This window comes from Rhinolophus ferrumequinum, chromosome 20, assembly GCF_004115265.2.
Source record: "Rhinolophus ferrumequinum isolate MPI-CBG mRhiFer1 chromosome 20, mRhiFer1_v1.p, whole genome shotgun sequence".
Lineage (NCBI taxonomy): Eukaryota > Metazoa > Chordata > Mammalia > Chiroptera > Rhinolophidae > Rhinolophus > Rhinolophus ferrumequinum.
The window spans coordinates 46,088,937-46,107,886 of NC_046303.1; the positions used below are offsets into that span (position 1 = coordinate 46,088,937).

The 18,950-nt window shown below is 38.6% G+C and overlaps 2 protein-coding genes across 3 annotated transcripts in view; one reads left to right on the forward strand and one right to left on the reverse strand.

Moving 5' to 3' along the window:
- Positions 1 to 13,465, reverse strand: part of PHTF2 (putative homeodomain transcription factor 2) — a 111,353-nt gene extending 97,888 nt beyond the window's left edge. The window contains exon 1 of one of the 2 annotated variants that reach the window (XM_033088896.1): positions 13,117 to 13,465. The gene's annotated coding sequence lies outside the window, so the exon portion shown is untranslated. The remainder of the gene's footprint in view (positions 1 to 13,116) is intronic. The other variant, XM_033088897.1, reaches the window with a different exon arrangement.
- A 195-nt stretch (positions 13,466 to 13,660) lies between these two features.
- TMEM60 (transmembrane protein 60) lies at positions 13,661 to 17,790 on the forward strand. Its single transcript, XM_033088898.1, has 2 exons — positions 13,661 to 13,837; positions 17,106 to 17,790. Exon 2 carries the CDS (start codon positions 17,156 to 17,158, stop codon positions 17,555 to 17,557), a length of 402 nt encoding a protein of 133 aa, XP_032944789.1. The 5' UTR covers positions 13,661 to 13,837; positions 17,106 to 17,155; the 3' UTR covers positions 17,558 to 17,790.
- Positions 17,791 to 18,950: the final 1,160 nt, after the last annotated feature.

Below are 18,950 nucleotides of genomic sequence, written 5' to 3' on the forward strand. Positions count from 1 at the left end.
TCTTGTCCGTAGTAAGAGGTTATCAGAAATAATCTTTTTTGATCTCTCTATAGGACAGGACAAACTTTTAAGTATGAACAGCTGCTCTTCTTACCTTCCTGCCCTCTGAAGCCTTACGGTGATCCTTAACTGACAATGCCCCATTTCCCCGTCTGTGAACCGCTCATGTGTGTGGGGTCTCTGACTCTCTCATGTATGCGGGGTTCCCACACTATATAATTAAATTTGGTCATTTTCTCTTGCTAATCAGTCTCAGGTTTATTTATTGCTCCTGAAAGAATCTTGGGGGTAAAGGAAAGTTTATTCCTCCCTGTGAATGAAAACAGGGGCTACGCAGTTAAGTCTGACAAGCTGAGGGGGCCACATGTCAGGCCTGACATGCTCAGTGACCTAAAGTAAGCTGACAGGATGATGTGATCACAAGTTACTAACTGGGCAGGTCATGCTGGGTAGTCACACCCTAGGCCTGTAACTTTCGTAGTAAAATGTTAGTCTTTGCCTTAAGCGGGCCTGTCCGTTGTTCTGTGCATCTAATACAACATACCTTTGAAAGGTGAGATTGATGTTCTTTTCCAGAACCCTTGGAGGTGAGTTGTAACCACCTCCATGGGAACACATAATCTTGTTGCCCATATGCTGTCCCTATTTACTGTAAATGTTAAATGTTAGCTATCCTGTACCCGCCAGTGGAAAAGATGCATCTCTCCATTTTACTTTTTATCCAATCAGAGAGATACCCCATCTAGCCTTCTCCTGCCCCCTTAATCTACCACCAAGGGATTTCATGTAACCCTCCTTAATCTCTCCTTTGATAAAAAGAACTGCAAATCTGCCATTCTCTGGAGCATTTTCCAGTCATTTGAGATCTTGCTTCACGGCACATCCTCAGTTTGGTTCAAACAAACGCGAATAAACTTCTATAAATTTTTTCTATAGGTTTGGATGTTCTTATGTTGACACCCCCACATACAATACTTTTGGTTCACCACTTTTTTCCCACCAAAACTTGGCAAACATTGTTCTATTGTCTTCTGGAACTGACCATACATAACTGAGAAGTTTGTAGCTAGCTAGACTCCCCTCCCCAACCTTACATATATCATGTTCTTTTTTTGGCCAGGATGCGAAAATAATTCTCTCCTTATTTTTTAAGTTAGTGACTTAGGGTATAGTCAATTTTAATCATTTCATAATTTTTTTCTTGGTATTTGGTGCCTTTCAATCTGCAAATGTACTTTTTATTTCAGAAATTTTTGTCTATATTCTATTTCTGAATACTGTTTCTGTTCCATTTATTAGACTCTCTATTCCAAGGATACCAGTTTTTCTATGTAGGAGTCTTTTCATGGTCATTTTTTTTCCTGTAGTATACCTGTAAAAATTGTCATGCTACTTTTTTTTAATCGTTTATCATGTTTAATGTGGGAAGTGCTAAATAGAGCTCCTACTTACTCTGATACCCAACAGGTTCTTCATGACAACCTACCACCCCTGTCACCTTCGCTGGGACCACTTTTATTTCTGTGTACACACTGGTAAGTCATATTTAGGCCAGGAGCAGAAACCTTATCTTAAAAGCCATCTTGTCTTAATCCTGTCTTGCTTTATCTCCTAGGGGCCTGGGTATGAAGACCTGGGGCCAGGGTATGGAGGGGGGGGGGGGGGGCTTGGTCAGGCCCTGAAACCCTTTGTTGCGAGAGACAATGCAATGAAACCCCCTGAAGCACTGAAGGAGGAACAGCCTCGTTTGCCCCCTCCTATAAAACTCCATACCCCTCTTTGCTGGGGAGGTTATGGTCTTTTCTAGCCTGACCTCCCGCAGCTCAAACATGCCAAATAAATTCTAATAGACCAATCTTGGTCCCCCGCGACTCATTCCTCTGGCCATGCCTAACACACATACACACACACACACACACACACACACACACACACACACTTCAGTTTGAAAACTGTATTGATTTCAGTATATTTTTCTATAACCCATAGGAAATGGGGGAAGGGAGAGTTTAATGTTTTGTAGGCCTCATCTTTCCTTAGTCTGGCTTCTGGAATATGGGACTGGAATTACAAGGGCTCTCATACACACCCTGTATCTTCTCATTATTTCTTTGGCCTCCATTTTTGAAGTATTTGGCATAAGGTTGCACATAGTCGTTTTTTGTCCTTTTCTATTCCATTTTTTGCCCTCTCTTTAGCCACCCACTTTTCATTCTTTCATTTGGTTTTAGTGAAAGAAAATTCTGTGATCATACTTTACTTTTACTCATAAATCCCTATATTTACTTTTTTTAATGTTTATTTTTATACCAAATACAAAAAAGTTAAACTTTTACTTCTATTATTTCTAACAAAAAGAAGTAAAGGGAACACAACCAGTTTCAATTCTTCTTATAAATCCAAGATACTAAACAGAAAATACAGACTCATAGATAAAGCTCTTCTATGAACCTGTTACAATTACCCCCAAGAAAAAATAAGACTCATTTTCCCCTCTCAAATCTACTCTTTCCTCAATTTGCTACTCGAGCAATAAACCCTAGAATCTTTCTTGTTTCTTTCCCTTTCCCACCACCACAGATTCTATACTTGGCACATAGGAATCACTCAATAAATATGAAGGAATAAATTAATATCGTCTATTTGTCATACTGCCAACAACATCTGTCATATAACCCCTTCCTAGTCCCACTACCACAGGCTTGGGACTATCATCTATTGCCAAGACTATTCTTAACAGTCTCTACTCATTTCTTCACTTTCACCATTTATCTTTATAAAATATTGACCGTATCATGTTTTTCTTGTGGATAGAAAAGGGGCCACATGTAAAACCTGACAAGCTCAGGAGACTGAAAATAACCATGTAAGATGGTCTGAACATAAAAATCCCTAACTAAAAGCTCGTTGTGGCCGGTAGTCACATCCTTGGCCTGTAGCTTCCTTGACAAAGGTAAATCTTTGTAAGACCTGGCCGAACCATCAGCACTAATGCACCTTTTGGAGCAAAAATTAATATAAGACCCGGTATTATATAAGACCCAGTCTTATGTTATATTAAAATAAGACTGAGTCTTATATTAATTTTTGCTCCAAAAGACACATTAGAGCTCATGGTCCGGCTAGGTCTTATTTTCGGGGAAACATGGTAAGATAACATACCCTTGGAATGTCAGAGTAATCCCTTTCTGGATTCACAGTAAGAAATATATATTTGGTAATACTCTCCATTCCTGGTACAAAGCTCCTAAAACCCTTGGAATTTCCTATGATGAGTGATAAAGATGTCTTTTATGTTAATGAGGTGACTTTTGAAAAGAACCTAAACTTGGGAGGTGGTGGCCAGTGGAGCCAAACATGTGATTAAAGGGTTGAAACTTTCAGTCCTACCACCCTCTCCCCCACCCCCAACCTCCTGGAAGGGGTGAGGGGCTGGAGATTGCATTCAATCACCAATGGTCTATGATATAACCAATCATGCCTATGTAATTAAGCCTCTATAAAAACCCAAAAGGACAGGGTTTGGAGAGCTTCTGGGTTGTTGAACATGTGGAGATTCTGGGAGTGGCATGGAAGCGCCACACCCTTCTCACATATTCACATCTTGCCCACTGCATCTCTTCCATCTGGCTATTCCTGAAATTATATCCTTTTACAGTAAGCCAGTAATCTAGTAAGTAACATGTTTCTACCGTGTTTCCCTGAAAATAAGACCTAGCCGGATAATCAACTCTAATGCATCTTTTGGAGCAAAAATTAATATAAGACCCAGTATTATATTATACCCAGTCTTATAGTAAAATAAAACCGGGTATTATATTAATTTTTGCTCCGAAAGACACATTAGGGCTGATTGGCTAGGTCTTATTTTTGGGGAAACACAGTTTGAGTTCTGTGAGACATTCTAGATTTTAATGGAACCCTCGGGGGATGTGGGAATATCTGATCAACAGGTCGGTCAGAAGCACAGGTGACAAATGTGGGACTTGTGATTGGGACATCTGAAGGGGACAGAATCGCGAAGGGCTCCAAATAGCCAAAATAATTTTCAAAAAGAAGAACAAAGTTGGAAAGCCCCACAAATATCTCTTAGCCCCACAAGAATGCCAAAACCACCCAATGGGGAAAGGACAGCCTCTTCCACCAATGGTGTTGGGAAAACTGGATGCCCACATGCCAAAGTTATAATAAAAATGCACCCTTATCTATAAACCATAAACAAAAATAACTCTAAATGGATTAAAGACCTAAATGCAAGACCCAAAACTATAAAACTGCTACAAGAAAACTTAAGGGAAACACCTCAAGGCATTGGACTTGGCAATGATTTATTAGATATAACACCAAGAACAAGTAACAAAAGAAAAAATAGACAAATGGGACTATATCAACCTTAAAAACTTTTGTGCATCAAAGGATACCATCAACAGAGTGAAAAGACAACTGATGGAATGGGAGAAAATATTTGCACATTATACATTTGATAAGGAGTTAATATCAAGAATATATAAAGAACTTCTACAACTTAACAAAAAAATCAACTCAAAAAAAAATGGGCAAAGAACTGGAATAGACATTTGTCTAAAGATAATGTACAAATGGCCAACAAGCATATGAAAAGATGCTCAATATTACTAACCTTCAGGAAATGCAAATCAAAACCATAATGAGACAACACCTCACACCCATTAGGATGGCTAGTACTAATAAAACAGAAAACAACAAGTGTTAGCAATGATGTAGAAAAATTGGAACCCTTGTCTCCTGTTGGTGGAATGGTGAAGTGGTGCAATCACAATGGAAAAGAGTATGCAGGTTCCTCAAAAAATTAAAAATAGAACTACCATGTGATACACCAATCCTACTTTTGGGTATATATCCAAAAGAAGTGCAAGTATGGTCTTGAAAAGATATTTGCATATCCATGTTCACAGCAACACTATTCACAATAGCCAAGAGGTAGAAGCAACCCAGATGTCCACCAAAGAATGAATGGATAAAGAAAATGTAATGTGTGTATATATATATATATATATATATATATATATATATATATATACACACATATATATATATACACACACACATGTATATATATATATGATAGAACATTATTCAGCTTTAACGGAAATCCTGTAATACACTATAACATGGATGAATCTTCAGGACCTTATGCTAAGTGAAATAAGCCAGTCACAAAAAGACAAATACTGTATGATTCCACTTATATGAGGTACCTAGCATAGTCAAATTTTTAGAGAGAGAAGGTAAAGGGTAGTTGCCTGGGTCTAGGAGAAGGGGAAAAAGTGTTGTTTCATGGGTATAAAGTTTCAGATTTGTAAGATGAAAAAGTTCTAGAGAGTTGTTTCACAACAATGTGAATATACTTAATACTACTGAAGTGTATATCTTTAAATGGTTAAGATGATAAATTTTATGTTATGTGTTTTTTACCCCAATTTAAAAAAACACAGCTATTATAGACTCCATGTATTCAAGAAAATAGAAGAAACTATGAGCATGTTAAGGAGAGACATGGAAGATATACACAAGTTTCAAAGAGAACTTCTAGAGATGAAACATACAATGTCTAATAATAAAAATATACTAAATGATATTAAAAGCAGATCAGAAACTGGTAGAAGAAAACATTAGTAATCATGAGGACACAGCAATAGACAATATTCAAACTGAAACAAGGGAAATAAGACTTGAAAAAAATAAATAAACAGCATCAGTTAGCTGTGGAACAATATCAACTGGCCTAATATACATATGTGTAACCAGAGTAATAGAATGAGAGGAGAGAGTGAAGAGGACAGAAACCCTCTTTGAAGACATAATGGCCAATGTTTTTCTAAATTTGATGAAAATAATAAATCCACAAACCCAAGAATCTCAACAAACCCCAAACATAAGAAACATAAAACTACCCCAAAAGCACATCATAATAAAAGTACTTAAAACCAGTGGTAAAGCAATCATCTTAAAATTAGCCAGAGAAAACAGACACTTCCAACATAAAAAAAAAAGGAAAATAGTAGATTTCATGTTGGAAAAAGGCAAATGAGAAGACAGTGGATCATTACAGTCCTGAAAGAATAAAACTGTCAATCTAAAATTCTGTACCCAGCAAAAATATGTTTCAAAAAATGAAGTCAAAAACGTACTTTTTCCAGACATACGAAAGCCGAAAGAATTTATCAGCAGTAGTTCAGCACTAGAATAAATGCTAAACGAAGTCCTACAGGCAAAAGGAAAATAATAGCAGATGGAAAAGAAATTCCAAAGGAATGAAGAGCCTTGAAAATGTTAAACATGTGGTTAAATTTAAGAAACTTTTTTTCTAAAACTGATTTTTAAATCCCTTTAAAAGAGAATTGACCATTTAAAGCTAAACAACTAAAAGTAACCTGTGGCATTTATACCACACGTAGAACTAAAATGTATGACAATAACACAAATGTTGAGAGGGGAAAATGAGAGTATACTGTTATAAGGTTCTTATACAATATGTGAAGTGGTGTTTTACTCAAAAGTAGACTATGATAAGTTAAAGATGGATATAGCCACTATAATCAAACAAACAAACAAACAACAAAAAGAAAAAAACAACCTACAAATACTAAATAAGCAAATAAAGGAAATAGAGTCACAAAAATACTCAAATAGTACAAAAGATGGCAAAGAACAAAGAACCAATGGGACAAATAAAAAATAAATAGCAAGATGGTAGATTTAAATCCAACAATATCAATAATCACATTAAATGTAAATGATATAAATTAAAAGACAGAGATTAGGAAACTGAATAAAGAAGCAAGACCCAACTATATGCTATCAGATATCCACTTTAACTATAAACACAGAAATAGGTAAAAAGTAAAAGAATGGAAAAAGTTATATACCATGCTAATACCATTCAGAATAAAGCTGGAGTGGCAATCCGGACAAAGTAGATTTCAGAGTAAGGTGTATTACCAGAGATAAAGAGGGCCATTTCACAATGATAAAGGGATCCAATTCATCAAGAGATTATAACAGTCCTAAATATTTATGCATCAAGTAACAGAAGTTCAAAGTATATGAAGCCAAACTGATAGAACTGCAAAGAAAAATTGGCAAGTCCTTATTTATAGTAAGAGACTCCAACACCCTTCTCTCAGAAATTGATGGAATAGACATAAACTCAGTCAGAATAGAGATGTGAACAATACTATCAATCAACTTATCTAAATGACATTTATAGAACACCCAACATTCTTTTCAAGTACAAATGAATCACTTACCAAGACAGACCATATTCTGGGCTATAAAACAAGTCTCAATAAATTTAAAATGATTCAAATCATACAACGTATGTTCTTTAACTATAACGACATTAAATCAGAAATCACTACCTGAAAAATCTTCAAATATTTGGAAACTCATAGACATACTTCTAAATAACCAATGTGGTAAAAGACGAAATCACAAAGAAAATCAGCAAGGATTTTTGAACTGAATAAAAATGAAAACACAACATATGAAAACTTATGGATGCAGCCAAAGCATTATTTAAAATTTTTTATAGCATTGAACATTTATATTAGAAGACAATATATTAATGGGCTTAGTTTCCATTTTAAGATTCTAGCCCAATCAAGAGCAAATAAAATGCAAAGTAAACAGAAAAAGGACATAACAAAGAACAGAAATCAATGACATTGAGAATAGAAAATCAGTAAAGAAAACCAAACCCTAACTCTTTGAGAGTATCAATAAAACAGAAATCTCTAGCCAGACTGAACAGGAAAAAATGAGAAAATACACACATTAACAGGAGTAAGAGAGGAGGGACAATGCTATATATCTTACAGAAATTACAAATAAGGAAATATTATAACACTTTTATGCCAATGAATTTAACAACCTAGGTTACATCAACAAATTCCTTGAAAGATACAAACTACTGGTGCTCACTCAAAAAGAAATAAATAGCCCTTTGCCTATTAAAGAAACTGAATTTGTAGTTAAAATTTCTTTGTAGTACACACACACACACACACACACACACACACACACAACCTCCAGGCATAGGTATGCAAGTTGTGAAGTACTGTCTTAATTTTAAGACCCATGGAGGATCGAAACATTTAACTATCATGTGCAGGCAGTAAGGATATAATTTTGATATAATTATGTTAGTATTTCAGCAAAATTATTCTGGAAGAAAGCTTTATGGAAAGCTGACTGATATGAGGCTAAATTAAAAGGAGAGTAATGATAATCTAGGGAAGAAATGAGGAGGGTCTGAAATAAGTCAGTGGCAATGGGGATTTTTTTAAATATTGGGGTGGGTGTTGGGACAGGCATTAAAAGATAGATAACTATTAGAAAGAATGACTAGATGTAATGATTGATTAAACATGAAAGGTATGGGGAGTAAAAGTAAAAGAATGAAGGTGCTCCATGATTCTTAGCTTAAACACCAGAACCATTCCTTAGGACAGGGAATACAAGAAAAACAGCTTTGGGAACAAGAAGGTATATTTATTTTCAACACACGAGTATGGCACCTTTAGACATTCAGTGCCTACAAGATACACAGTAGGCAACGGGATATATGGAATCAACATTTGGGAAACCTATGTAGTTAAATTACCTTGCTATATCCCAGGGTTACTCACAATTAAAGCCTTCTTTATAACTGTACTATTAATGGATTTTCTGTTAAAAGAATTTTAGGGATGAGAAGGTGGTTAAGAGATTTAAGAAAGTAAGTCCTTTTCCCTATACTTAATTTACAGTACAAGAGACCCAATTTCAGTGATCTTTTTATTGCCATTTAGAATAGCAAAACCCTATTTATTTACTCTATCTGGTTTAATGAGTCTGACCTACTTTCTTCAGAAAAAAAGTCTGAGAATGTGAAGCTGTCTCTATCTTTTCTCTTCTTTTGTATGTGGCTGCAATGAATTGATTCTTTATTCAACTCTACCTATCACCTACATATATAACATCCTATTGCTTCCTTTTAAGCTTTTGTTTGTTTGCCATTTTCTGGCTTTCTTTACTGTATTTGAAATTATATATATATATTTATATATATATATATATACACACACACACACACACACACACACACATATACATATCCATTTAACGTAGTCAAATAATTGCAGCAACCATTTTCTAAGTCTTATAAGCCAGACAATGTGTCAAGTGCTTTCCATACATTAGCTCATTTAATTTTCAAAATCTTGCAAAGTAGTTATCTCCAGTTTATGATTAAATAAAAGTAAACCTAAAAAGATTACCTAATGAGTCTAAAGTCACACAACTGGTAGACTGCAGAATTCAGAGTTGAACCTAGGTCTACAGAGCACCAAAACCTGTGCCACATAAGTATTTTTTACTATCTGTCACAGAACTTTTTCTGAATGTTTCACTAAGGTGCTTTCATTCACACAACATACATGAGTGTTTACTACATGTCTTCAAAATTTCTGTGGATATACTTTTAACAGTTTCTTTCCCCTACCATTGCTGAAACTGGAAAGCTGCATACAGTGCACTTTTTGCCCCTTTACTTCCTTTCATTAAATGTCAAATTTAATCACGTTACGATTATTATCAGGTAGTGGTGGTTCAGCCACAGCCATTTCCTGCCCCAGTTCCTGTTCACGATTCAGAATGAAGACCAGCATATTTTCTTTCCTAGTGCTCTAAAACTACCTGTTTTAGGAAGCAATTGGTTTTCCTCATCTGAAAACTTATCTCTATAATTTTGTATCATTTTAGCAATTTGTATAAGGCAAATGAGTTGGACTAAAAATGCAGCTTGCCTAAATGTCATTTTATATTTTCAACTTAGTCATATGATTCTGGTCATCAAGTGATACACAGTTATAAATCCAATCTGACTATTTATGATTCTGTGCTAAACTGAGGGGCAGTTATAAGCATGGGACTTTTTCTTGGAATTTCAAGGACAGTCCCAATTTAAAACATTCTGTCCTACTGTCATGTCTCAAGTTTGGGTTCAGAAAAGAGTCAACATGTATGCAAAGCGTGCTTTGCAATATTGAGTCTATGTGGCTACAGACTACATAAAGGGCTGAATGGAAGCCAACAGTCACTTTAAGATTCTCCTTCTTTTTTTTAAAGATTCTCCTTCTTTTAAAAATAATCCCAAAATACATTCCACATATTAACTGCAAATGCCTCCAATGATATTAGTTTTCTTTTACAGCTTAGAATGAAATCTCACAAGAAAACAATGAAATAGTTGCTTAGCTGGACAGGTTTGGAAATGAAGTTTTAATTGACACTGGGGAAAATAAATACTAAAAGGTAAATAATAAAAATACAACAATGCACAAACGTTTGAGGTTTCCCTATAATTTCAGTATCTATGTATGTAATTTTCAACCACCAAAATTGGGCAGTACTCACTTTGCCCAGCCACATTTATATACAATTACCATTTAAATTTGGCATTCACAAATAGTTTTTATGCAAAGCTACAATTACTTGCCATTCCTTCAACTGTCCATATTCCTGTTCTGAGCCCCTGCCTCCCCATCTATCTTTGCAAAATACCTTCCTTCCCCACCAATGAAAACTACCACTCACTTTTTAAGGCTCTGGTGATAGCTCCCTGCTAAGCCCCCAACCCCTTCTCTATTCTGTCTTAAAATTATTCGTTTTTTCTTTTTTATTCAGGGCATACCAATGTGCCAGTACTTTACATATTTTGTTTAATGCTTAGTAATCCCCTTTGAAGTATTATCCTCTCTACTTAACAGATAAGGAAACTGAAGCTGAAAAAGGCTTGCTATCATGTTTAAGGTCACAAAGCCAAACAGGACTTCAAATGCAGGTCTGTCTCAATTTAAACTGAATTCTCTTTCCACACACTACAACACTCTCTTATAGTATATATTATTATTATTTGTTTAAATATCTATGTCTCCCACTAAATGAAAGTTCCTCAAAGACAGGAAAGATGAGTCCATACTTATATCCCCAGCAACACTCAACAGTGCCTATTATACAATGATCTTAAAGTAGTACTGACTATGTGTAATACTCTTATTCAGTTTATGGTTTTGCAGCATTATTTTCCACTTATTAGTCTCCTTCTACCAAGTTTCTAAAACGCCACTTTTACTGTGGTGGTAAAGCATAACAACTTGGAATGTAGGCTTGGTAATCGGATCGCTTAGATGTGACTCCCAAATCCACTAAATTGATATCTGAGAGAAATCTTGAACAAAAGTTAACCTAAGTTTTGGTTAACTCACCTATAAAATAGGGGCAACACTCATCACAACACAGGATTATAAGGATTGAATGAGATAAATTTATAAGCAATCCAGTTATTTTTTGATCCTTTATTTTGACATGCCATCCTGAATTTTCTTTGCCTTAGTCTAGTGAAGCATTTTTCGTTACAACTTCCTTGCAATTCTGCATTAAATGGGCCAGCCAAAAAGGTTCATAGTTTAAAAACTACTTAGGCCACCTACTTGATTTTTAGGGCCAACCGCCCAGTGCCAGTTTGGACTCCAGAAAAGTTTATTCTTGGAGGCTTAACTATTCAGGAGTGGCCTGTACCACATTTTCATGCCCTACCAGGAAGTGGTGAAAATTAGAACACAGATACTTCTTACTTTAATACTATCTGATGCCCGCAGACAACTAACCTGTGTGTGAGGCAGGGTATTTCCTCAGCAAGAAATTTTCCTGGAACCAGCTTGTGTCTAGTCTCAGGCATGGCTCATTCTACCCAGACCTCATATTCCTTTCCTCTGGAATCTGGAGGCTGAGCCACTACAACTGACAGGAGACACCCATTTCCTTCTCTTAAACTCAGCAACCCTTACTACAAAAAGGATTTCAAATTGTCATGCTATCTTCAGGCTCTCTAGGCTACAGTGCGTAACTTCAAAATTCTCAGAATTCTACCTCCCAACTTTAAAAATGCTATGAAAAAGCCTAGTTTTGGAGAAAACAATTTTTTAAAAAAATACATAATCCCTAAAAACTACAGTAAATACTAAGGCTATTGCCAAAATCTTAAGAGAAAAAAAGAAGACTCTTAAAATGTCTAGTTGGCTAAAGCTAACCAAAACTTTAAAATCTAAGTACCATGAACAACAAAAAAGTCTCAAAGTAAGCAGGATATACCATTAACAAAGACAATAAGTGTAAACTCTAGATTATTTAATATAGTCACAACGAACTTAAAAATTATTTGGTATATAGATACTGAGATTAATAAATTGTTCCAGATTCTGTACTTCCCTAGTCAGTATATGTTGACATATAAAGCAGTTCCTTTTTTTTCTTGCCAGGCTAAAAATAAAAAGGGTGATAGATTAGTGGCAGAATGATCCCCGAAGTTAAACAGAAGGTACTGAGTTAGAAAGCCACGCCCAGAAGGAGCAATACCAGAACATTGACTGTAAATATCAGGCAGATAAAAATAAGATAAGGTGAAGCACGCTAGATGGACCGCGCTACCCTTTCCACAAGAGAAAGAACCCTTAACGCCGGTGCGAAGGATTTCAGCACCCGCTTCGCAGTCAGTGCAGGAATCAGAAAACCAAACTGTTGCCTGCTCAGTGGATGCAGGGCAGCGACCCTCCCTCCAGCCTGCTTCCAGCGCGCGGAGACGCCCCCTCCTCCCGACCCTGCTTCTCCGGCCGCCGGCCTGGGCTCAGCCACCCGAAGCCCCTTCACGCCCGCCAGGACCCGACGCACCCCCAGTACAGCACCAGGGGGTAGGAAGAGAAGAGAGGAGAGGGGCCGCGGGAAGGGGCGGAGGGACGCGAGGCAGCGCTGGGCTTCGGCCCCTCAAGGATCCAAGACTGCGATGGCTCCGAGGGCGGCTGAGTGGCTCTGCCACCCGCCAAATGATCCGAGGGGACCGCGGTTGACGCTAGGGCGCAGGTGCCAGTGGTTGCCGGGGAAGTCACCGGCGGTAGAGGGCGATGCGTTGGTCCCGGAGCCCCCACCTCCATCCCGCCCGCCGCTCTCCACCCGGTTCTGCTCCATCCTCAGGATTCTGTCAGAACCCAACGACCTCCATACCGCCCTCCCAAGCACGAAGGTGATGCCAGCTCTTACCATAGAAGCGGGCGCCGCGCCGCTAGGAGGCGGCTGGAGTGCGCGGGAGACACCGAGGAGAGCAACGCCGCCGCCGCCGCGGGAGACCTAGGAGTCACAACGAGGCTGCGGACGGGCGCGCTGCCGCCACAGCCGTCGCCCCACCCCCTCTCCCGCAGGATTTTGCACTGGAGCCTGCAGTCTCCGCGCGCTGGCAGAGAAGAGAGGAGAGGCGGGGCGCCTCGCGGGGGCGGATTCGAGCGCTGGCTGGTCTGATTGGCATTTGTGGGCCCAATGGGACTACGGATACTCCAGGCTGTACTTTGACTGACTTCCCTTGTAGCCCGTAGCAATAGAGAGGCGGAGTAGCTGGATCTTTTATTGCCGCCCTTTTGGCAAAGCCGAACATAAGGAAAGGTCGGTTGGTTTGCACTGGCGGCCAAATGGTCCAATTACCGCGGGGATAGGGGACTCTGAAACCAGATTGGTGTCCTCTCTACCTATAGGGTAGAGCCAGGGGCGGTGAGAACCTGCCCCGGATATGGGCGCGGCCCTGAGGTAGAAGTGAGAAAGCGTCTACCGCGGTCGTTTGGAGAGGCGGAACTGAGATCTTTTTCTTGATTATCATGTGATGGGTTCTGGTTTTAATGGGGGAAAAAGTGTGGAATAGACCGAAGATCCGAACTGGCGAATTTCCCGATCTTCGCGCCCCTCTCCGGTATCCGACCAGTGACGCTGTCAGGTGAGTCCGGGGCTCGGACGCGCCGGCATCCCCCCCGCAACCCCCGCGAAGTGCACTCGCCCCCTGGTGCCCCGGCGCTGGCCCCCGGATGCCTCCGTGGGCTGTGTCGCCGCCCCCCACCCCCTCACACTCCCAGCGCAAAACGCACGTACACCTGCCTGGCACCAGGCTTCTGTGTGCATTGTGGATCCTGTCGTGCAGGAACGCGTTTAACTCCAAAAACGTACTGGGCCCGCAGCGCAGAATGCGGGGAGAAGGGGTCGGGATTGGGCGCAGCGGGCCGACCCTCGCCGTTTGAAGTCGGAAGGCAAAGATAGTTTAGGATAAAGTCCTAAAGTTCTAGGGACGAGTAGGTCCGAAAATCAGGTAAGTTGTAAGCAAAACGCTCTTTGAAGGATGATTACGTTGGCCCAGGCTAGCAGCAGGGGCCTTTCGAAAGCGACTCCTTCCTTATTTAGCGGAATTCTGTGTTGTGGGCTCATTAAGCAAAACTGCCTTTAACCTGAGGCGTATTTACTTCTAATAGTACTGGCAGCAGCGAGAGAGGGAAAGTGGAGGTGGTGTGAGACGCACCATGGACAAATTGAATCCACACGCAACTGCCCCCGAGACGCTGAAGCTGTGGGCAGGTCCCTTTATTTTCCCATTTGGGGGCAACACAGACAGTTTAAAGACTGGATAAGGAAGTATATGAACTAATACTTAACTATCTTCAAAGTACCAGCAATAACCACCTCGCATTGAAAATATTTAAGTTGAGTAGATTAGATTTTTGTTTTGGAGGATGCAACCCCTTCCGTTGAGCAGAGAGGAGTAGTAGGAAACAAATACAATCGCTTAAATTAATGAAGATTTATTAAATTAATAAAACTGGGGTCGTGTGTAATCATTTTAGCCCAGCATCCACAATTCTTCAAGCGTCGTTTCAGTATCAGCAGAGTTTTTCCCGGTTGAGGCTATTTTAGCACAAGTGCATTGAGAACTTTGTGGCATCCCCCATTATAAAACTTGTAGCCACAAGACTGTTCTTTGCATCCTTTTCACCTCCAGTCCCTAAATACCTGTGTTGAGTGCAGCGACCCTTCCTATGACTACGTAGTTGCTACTCAGTCCTATATGAGAAAAAATGAAGCTTGACTTATCCAGTGACTGATGGAAAAGTTATGTATAAGCAAGAATATTATTGTAAACATTTTTTTTATTGTAAACTTTTTAAAGGTTGACAAAATGGCCAGATAGATTGGAGATTAGGATTAGGCAAACAATCTACAGGATGAAATCCATCCGTAGTTATTAATCAGTAAACACCCCTCCACCTTTTCTTCCAAGTTCAGTCCCACGTCCCACTATGACAGCATCTGGCGAGGAAAGGAGACCAGCACAGAAAATGCCTTCCTGGGAGCAAAAGCATCTACTTTTCATACTACAGTATGAAATGTCTGTCAGCTAAGTAAACAAATTGAGTGCAAGCAGATGAGTATAAGGGGAAAGCGGATTTAGACGACTCATAAATCACTATTGAAATAAAACATATATTCCTGCGCCATGGTAGCCACCCACTGTTTTTATAGTAGTAGAGATGTAGCACAGAACAGCAGTTCGTTCTACAATGTAATTTATTACACACACTAGTGTAGGGCATTTGATTCATCTACCCAATTTCTTCACCTTTTCTTTGTTTCTCATGTTTATGTATTTTTACTTCTATCACTCATGCTTTTGTTATCATCACAATCACTTTGATCTTCTTTCCATCGGGTGTGCTCTCTTATCTTCAATCAATCATTCCCCAGTGGCTTATATCCCTCGGTTCATAATCATACTTGGATTCCTCCATTACTGAAATTTTCTTCTTGACCTTTTCTCAGTCTCATTATATATGTCTTATTGTTCATCTTCTCCCAATGTTTCAAGGGGGATAAAATGTTGTCAGCTGGTGTTATCAGAAGATAACTCCTCACCCAACTGCATGCAGTCTAGCTTGTGATTTGCTAGTCTACTTGCCCTTTTAACAAATGGTAACAAGTTTGATATAAAAAACTTGAATAAGTATAGAATATACTATAAGCCTATATGTGAAGAGTAAATAAATGCTTATATCTAAGTATTAGATTAATGCATTCCCAATCAAAATTCCAAGTGTTTAAGAATTAATGAGAAAAATGAAAGGACAAATACAAAATATTCTGGAAAAGAAAACAGTGAGTAGGTATGAGACCTTCCAGATATTAGAACATATCCAATCATATAGTATTAGTACAAAACAGAAACATAAGATTAGGGGCGCATGGATGGCTCAGTTGGTTAGACCCCGAGCTCTGGGCAACGGGGCTGCCGGTTCAAGTCCCACATGGGCCAGCGAGCTGTGCCCTCCACAACTAGATTGAAGACAACGAGTTGTCGCTGAGCTCCTGGGTGGCCACATGGCTCAGTTGGTTAGAGCATGTGCTCTCAACCACAAGGTTGCTGGTTCGACTCCCGCATGGAGCAGTGGGCTGTGCCCCCCTACAACTAAAGATTGAAAAGGGCAACTGGGCTTGGAGCTGAGCTGCACCCTCCACAACTAGATTGAAGGACAATGACTTGGAGCGGATGGGCCCTGGAGAAACACACTGTTCCCCAATATGCCCCAATAAAATTATATGTATATATACATATATGTGTGTGTGTGTGTATATATATATATATATCACCCATATATTAAACTACGGGGAAACACAGTATTATTAATCTGTTCTATATTAGCCCACTGATCTCTTTACAATCTTAATTCTCAATTTTCCTTTTCTTAATTTTTATTAACCATTCCCTCCTTACTAAAACTCTTGGCTTGATACCACCTCCTCCTTTTTCACTTTGATTTTGGATGCTTTTTCTCCTTGAAACTGAATGATAATTTGTAGGTGTGCAAATATACAAAAAGAGGTTAAGAACATCCCTGAGGTGCAGAAAAAAGTCATGAGTGCCTGGACTTGAGTGATAGCAATGAAAAGGAACAGACTGTTCTGGAGACGTTTTGAACAGAGTTTATACCCAGTGGGTGTATTAAAACATTGTATTTTGTCATGAGCTAAAAATAATAATGGATATAATGTTAAAGATGGCTACAAACTTTACAGGTTTTGAAAGGAAGAATGATAGAATGTTTTCAAAATTAGGAAATCTGTGAGTGGGAAAAGAGCCAGCTTTGTTCACCAGGAATGGAAGTGATTTTTTTTTTTTTTTTTTCTGATAGCAAAACAATCTTGACTTTTTTTCCTTCTCTTAGGGTGTATTTCCCATTTTTCGACTCTGCAACAGCCTCTTTAAACTGTTTAAATGAGAATGTCCTTGGCTCAGAGAGTACTACTCACCTGGCTTTTCACATTACTCTTCTTGATCATGTTGGTGTTGAAACTGGATGAGAAGGCACCTTGGAACTGGTTCCTCATATTTATTCCAGTCTGGATATTTGATACTATTCTTCTTGTCATGCTGATTGTGAAAATGGCTGGGCGATGTAAGGCTGGCTTTGACCCTCGACATGGATCACACAATATTAAAAAAAAAGCCTGGTACCTCATTGCAATGTTACTTAAACTAGCCTTCTGCCTTGCACTCTGTGCTAAACTGGAACAGTTTACCACCATGAATCTGTCCTACGTCTTCATTCCTTTGTGGGCCTTACTGGCTGGGGCTTTATTAGAGCTTGGCTATAACGTCTTTTTTGTGAGAGACTGACTTCTAAGGACATCATCTCATTTTATTGCTGTTCAACAAGCTGTCATTAAAGCATTCTGAGTCTTTGCAAGCTTGAAGAATACCAGAAAACTGACTGACCAAAATACCAAATGTAGTTTTATACTGCTTCCATAAAATAGTCTTTGTGAATCAACCCAAAGCTTAATTATTCAATATTTGAGTTATTAATATCCTTATTATCCCTATTTAAATAAAGTTTGTTTTGGACTTTATATTTCTACTTGACTATTAAATAATCTGTTGTAAGTATTAATATGTTGTAATCTGTTGTCAATATTTAAAGTAAATATGAACCTTTTAATCTACATATTTGGGAAGTTTAATATATCATGGCCCCATTACAACAAAAGTAAATGGTCATTTGTGCTTCTAAATAATTATGAAGGAAAAAAACCACTGAAATAGTTAAGGCTGTCACTTCATGTTTACATTCAGAAAGAATCTGCGAGTTTGACAGATTTTTATCTAAGCTCTTTGTTACCTCTGCCTTCTGTTTGGGACAAATGAATTAGAGGTGGTGTATTAAAAGAGCAGAAGTTTGTCTCTTCTGAAAGTTAGGGGAACGACACACCCTGGGTAGGTCAGAGCAGGCCCCGTTTATGCCTCTTATCCTGGGGTCTCAGGGAGTTAGTGCCTTTTCACTCTTGCAAGTGTTCTGACTTGAGAAATTATAGATTGTCCCACCAAGGTTCTTAACCAGTTCCAGTGAAGCATAGGCAGCAGTAATTACCTTATAACCCTAAAGCAGGGTGACTGTTCTGGCCTTATACAGCCCTCACTTATAGCTTTGGGAGGAATCAAAGTATTTTGTTCGTTTTAAAAATACCTGACAGACAAGAAAGGGATTCCTGGCTGCTAATACTTGAGAGGATTGCTTGAATATAACATTTTGGTCTAGTTACCCTTTGTAAAGACAGATAACCTGACAAAGTTCCAGCCATAACACTACAAATTAGTATTAGGTTTGGGCGAAGGTAATTGTGGTTTAAAAGGTTAATAATTGCAAAAACCACAGTTACTTTTGCACCAACCTAATACATCTTAACTCCTTGTTTGAAACTACAGAGCTAGCTGTAAACAATAAAAATTAATAAAAATTAATTTTAAACAATACAAAGATTAATTACACGTTTTCCTGTATTATAATTGGTATATATTCGTATTTTGGGTATCTAAAAATAGAATTGAGAAGAATAGTTAATATGGGGAACATAATGTTCCAGACTTGATCAGATATTCCTAATTTGATTGAGAGACCCAAACTATTTGGTCTCTGGAATCTATGATTAAACTCAAAAGTAGAAGAAAGCTTTCATTTCTGAGAAACCAGACAGAAGGATTTTGTAGTTCAGTAAAAGCTGTATTCATGCAA

Bases quoted from the DNA above. Each gene is read 5' to 3' on its own strand.
- TMEM60 (XM_033088898.1), top strand. From the start codon at position 17,156: ATGAGAATGTCCTTGGCTCAGAGAGTACTACTCACCTGGCTTTTCACA.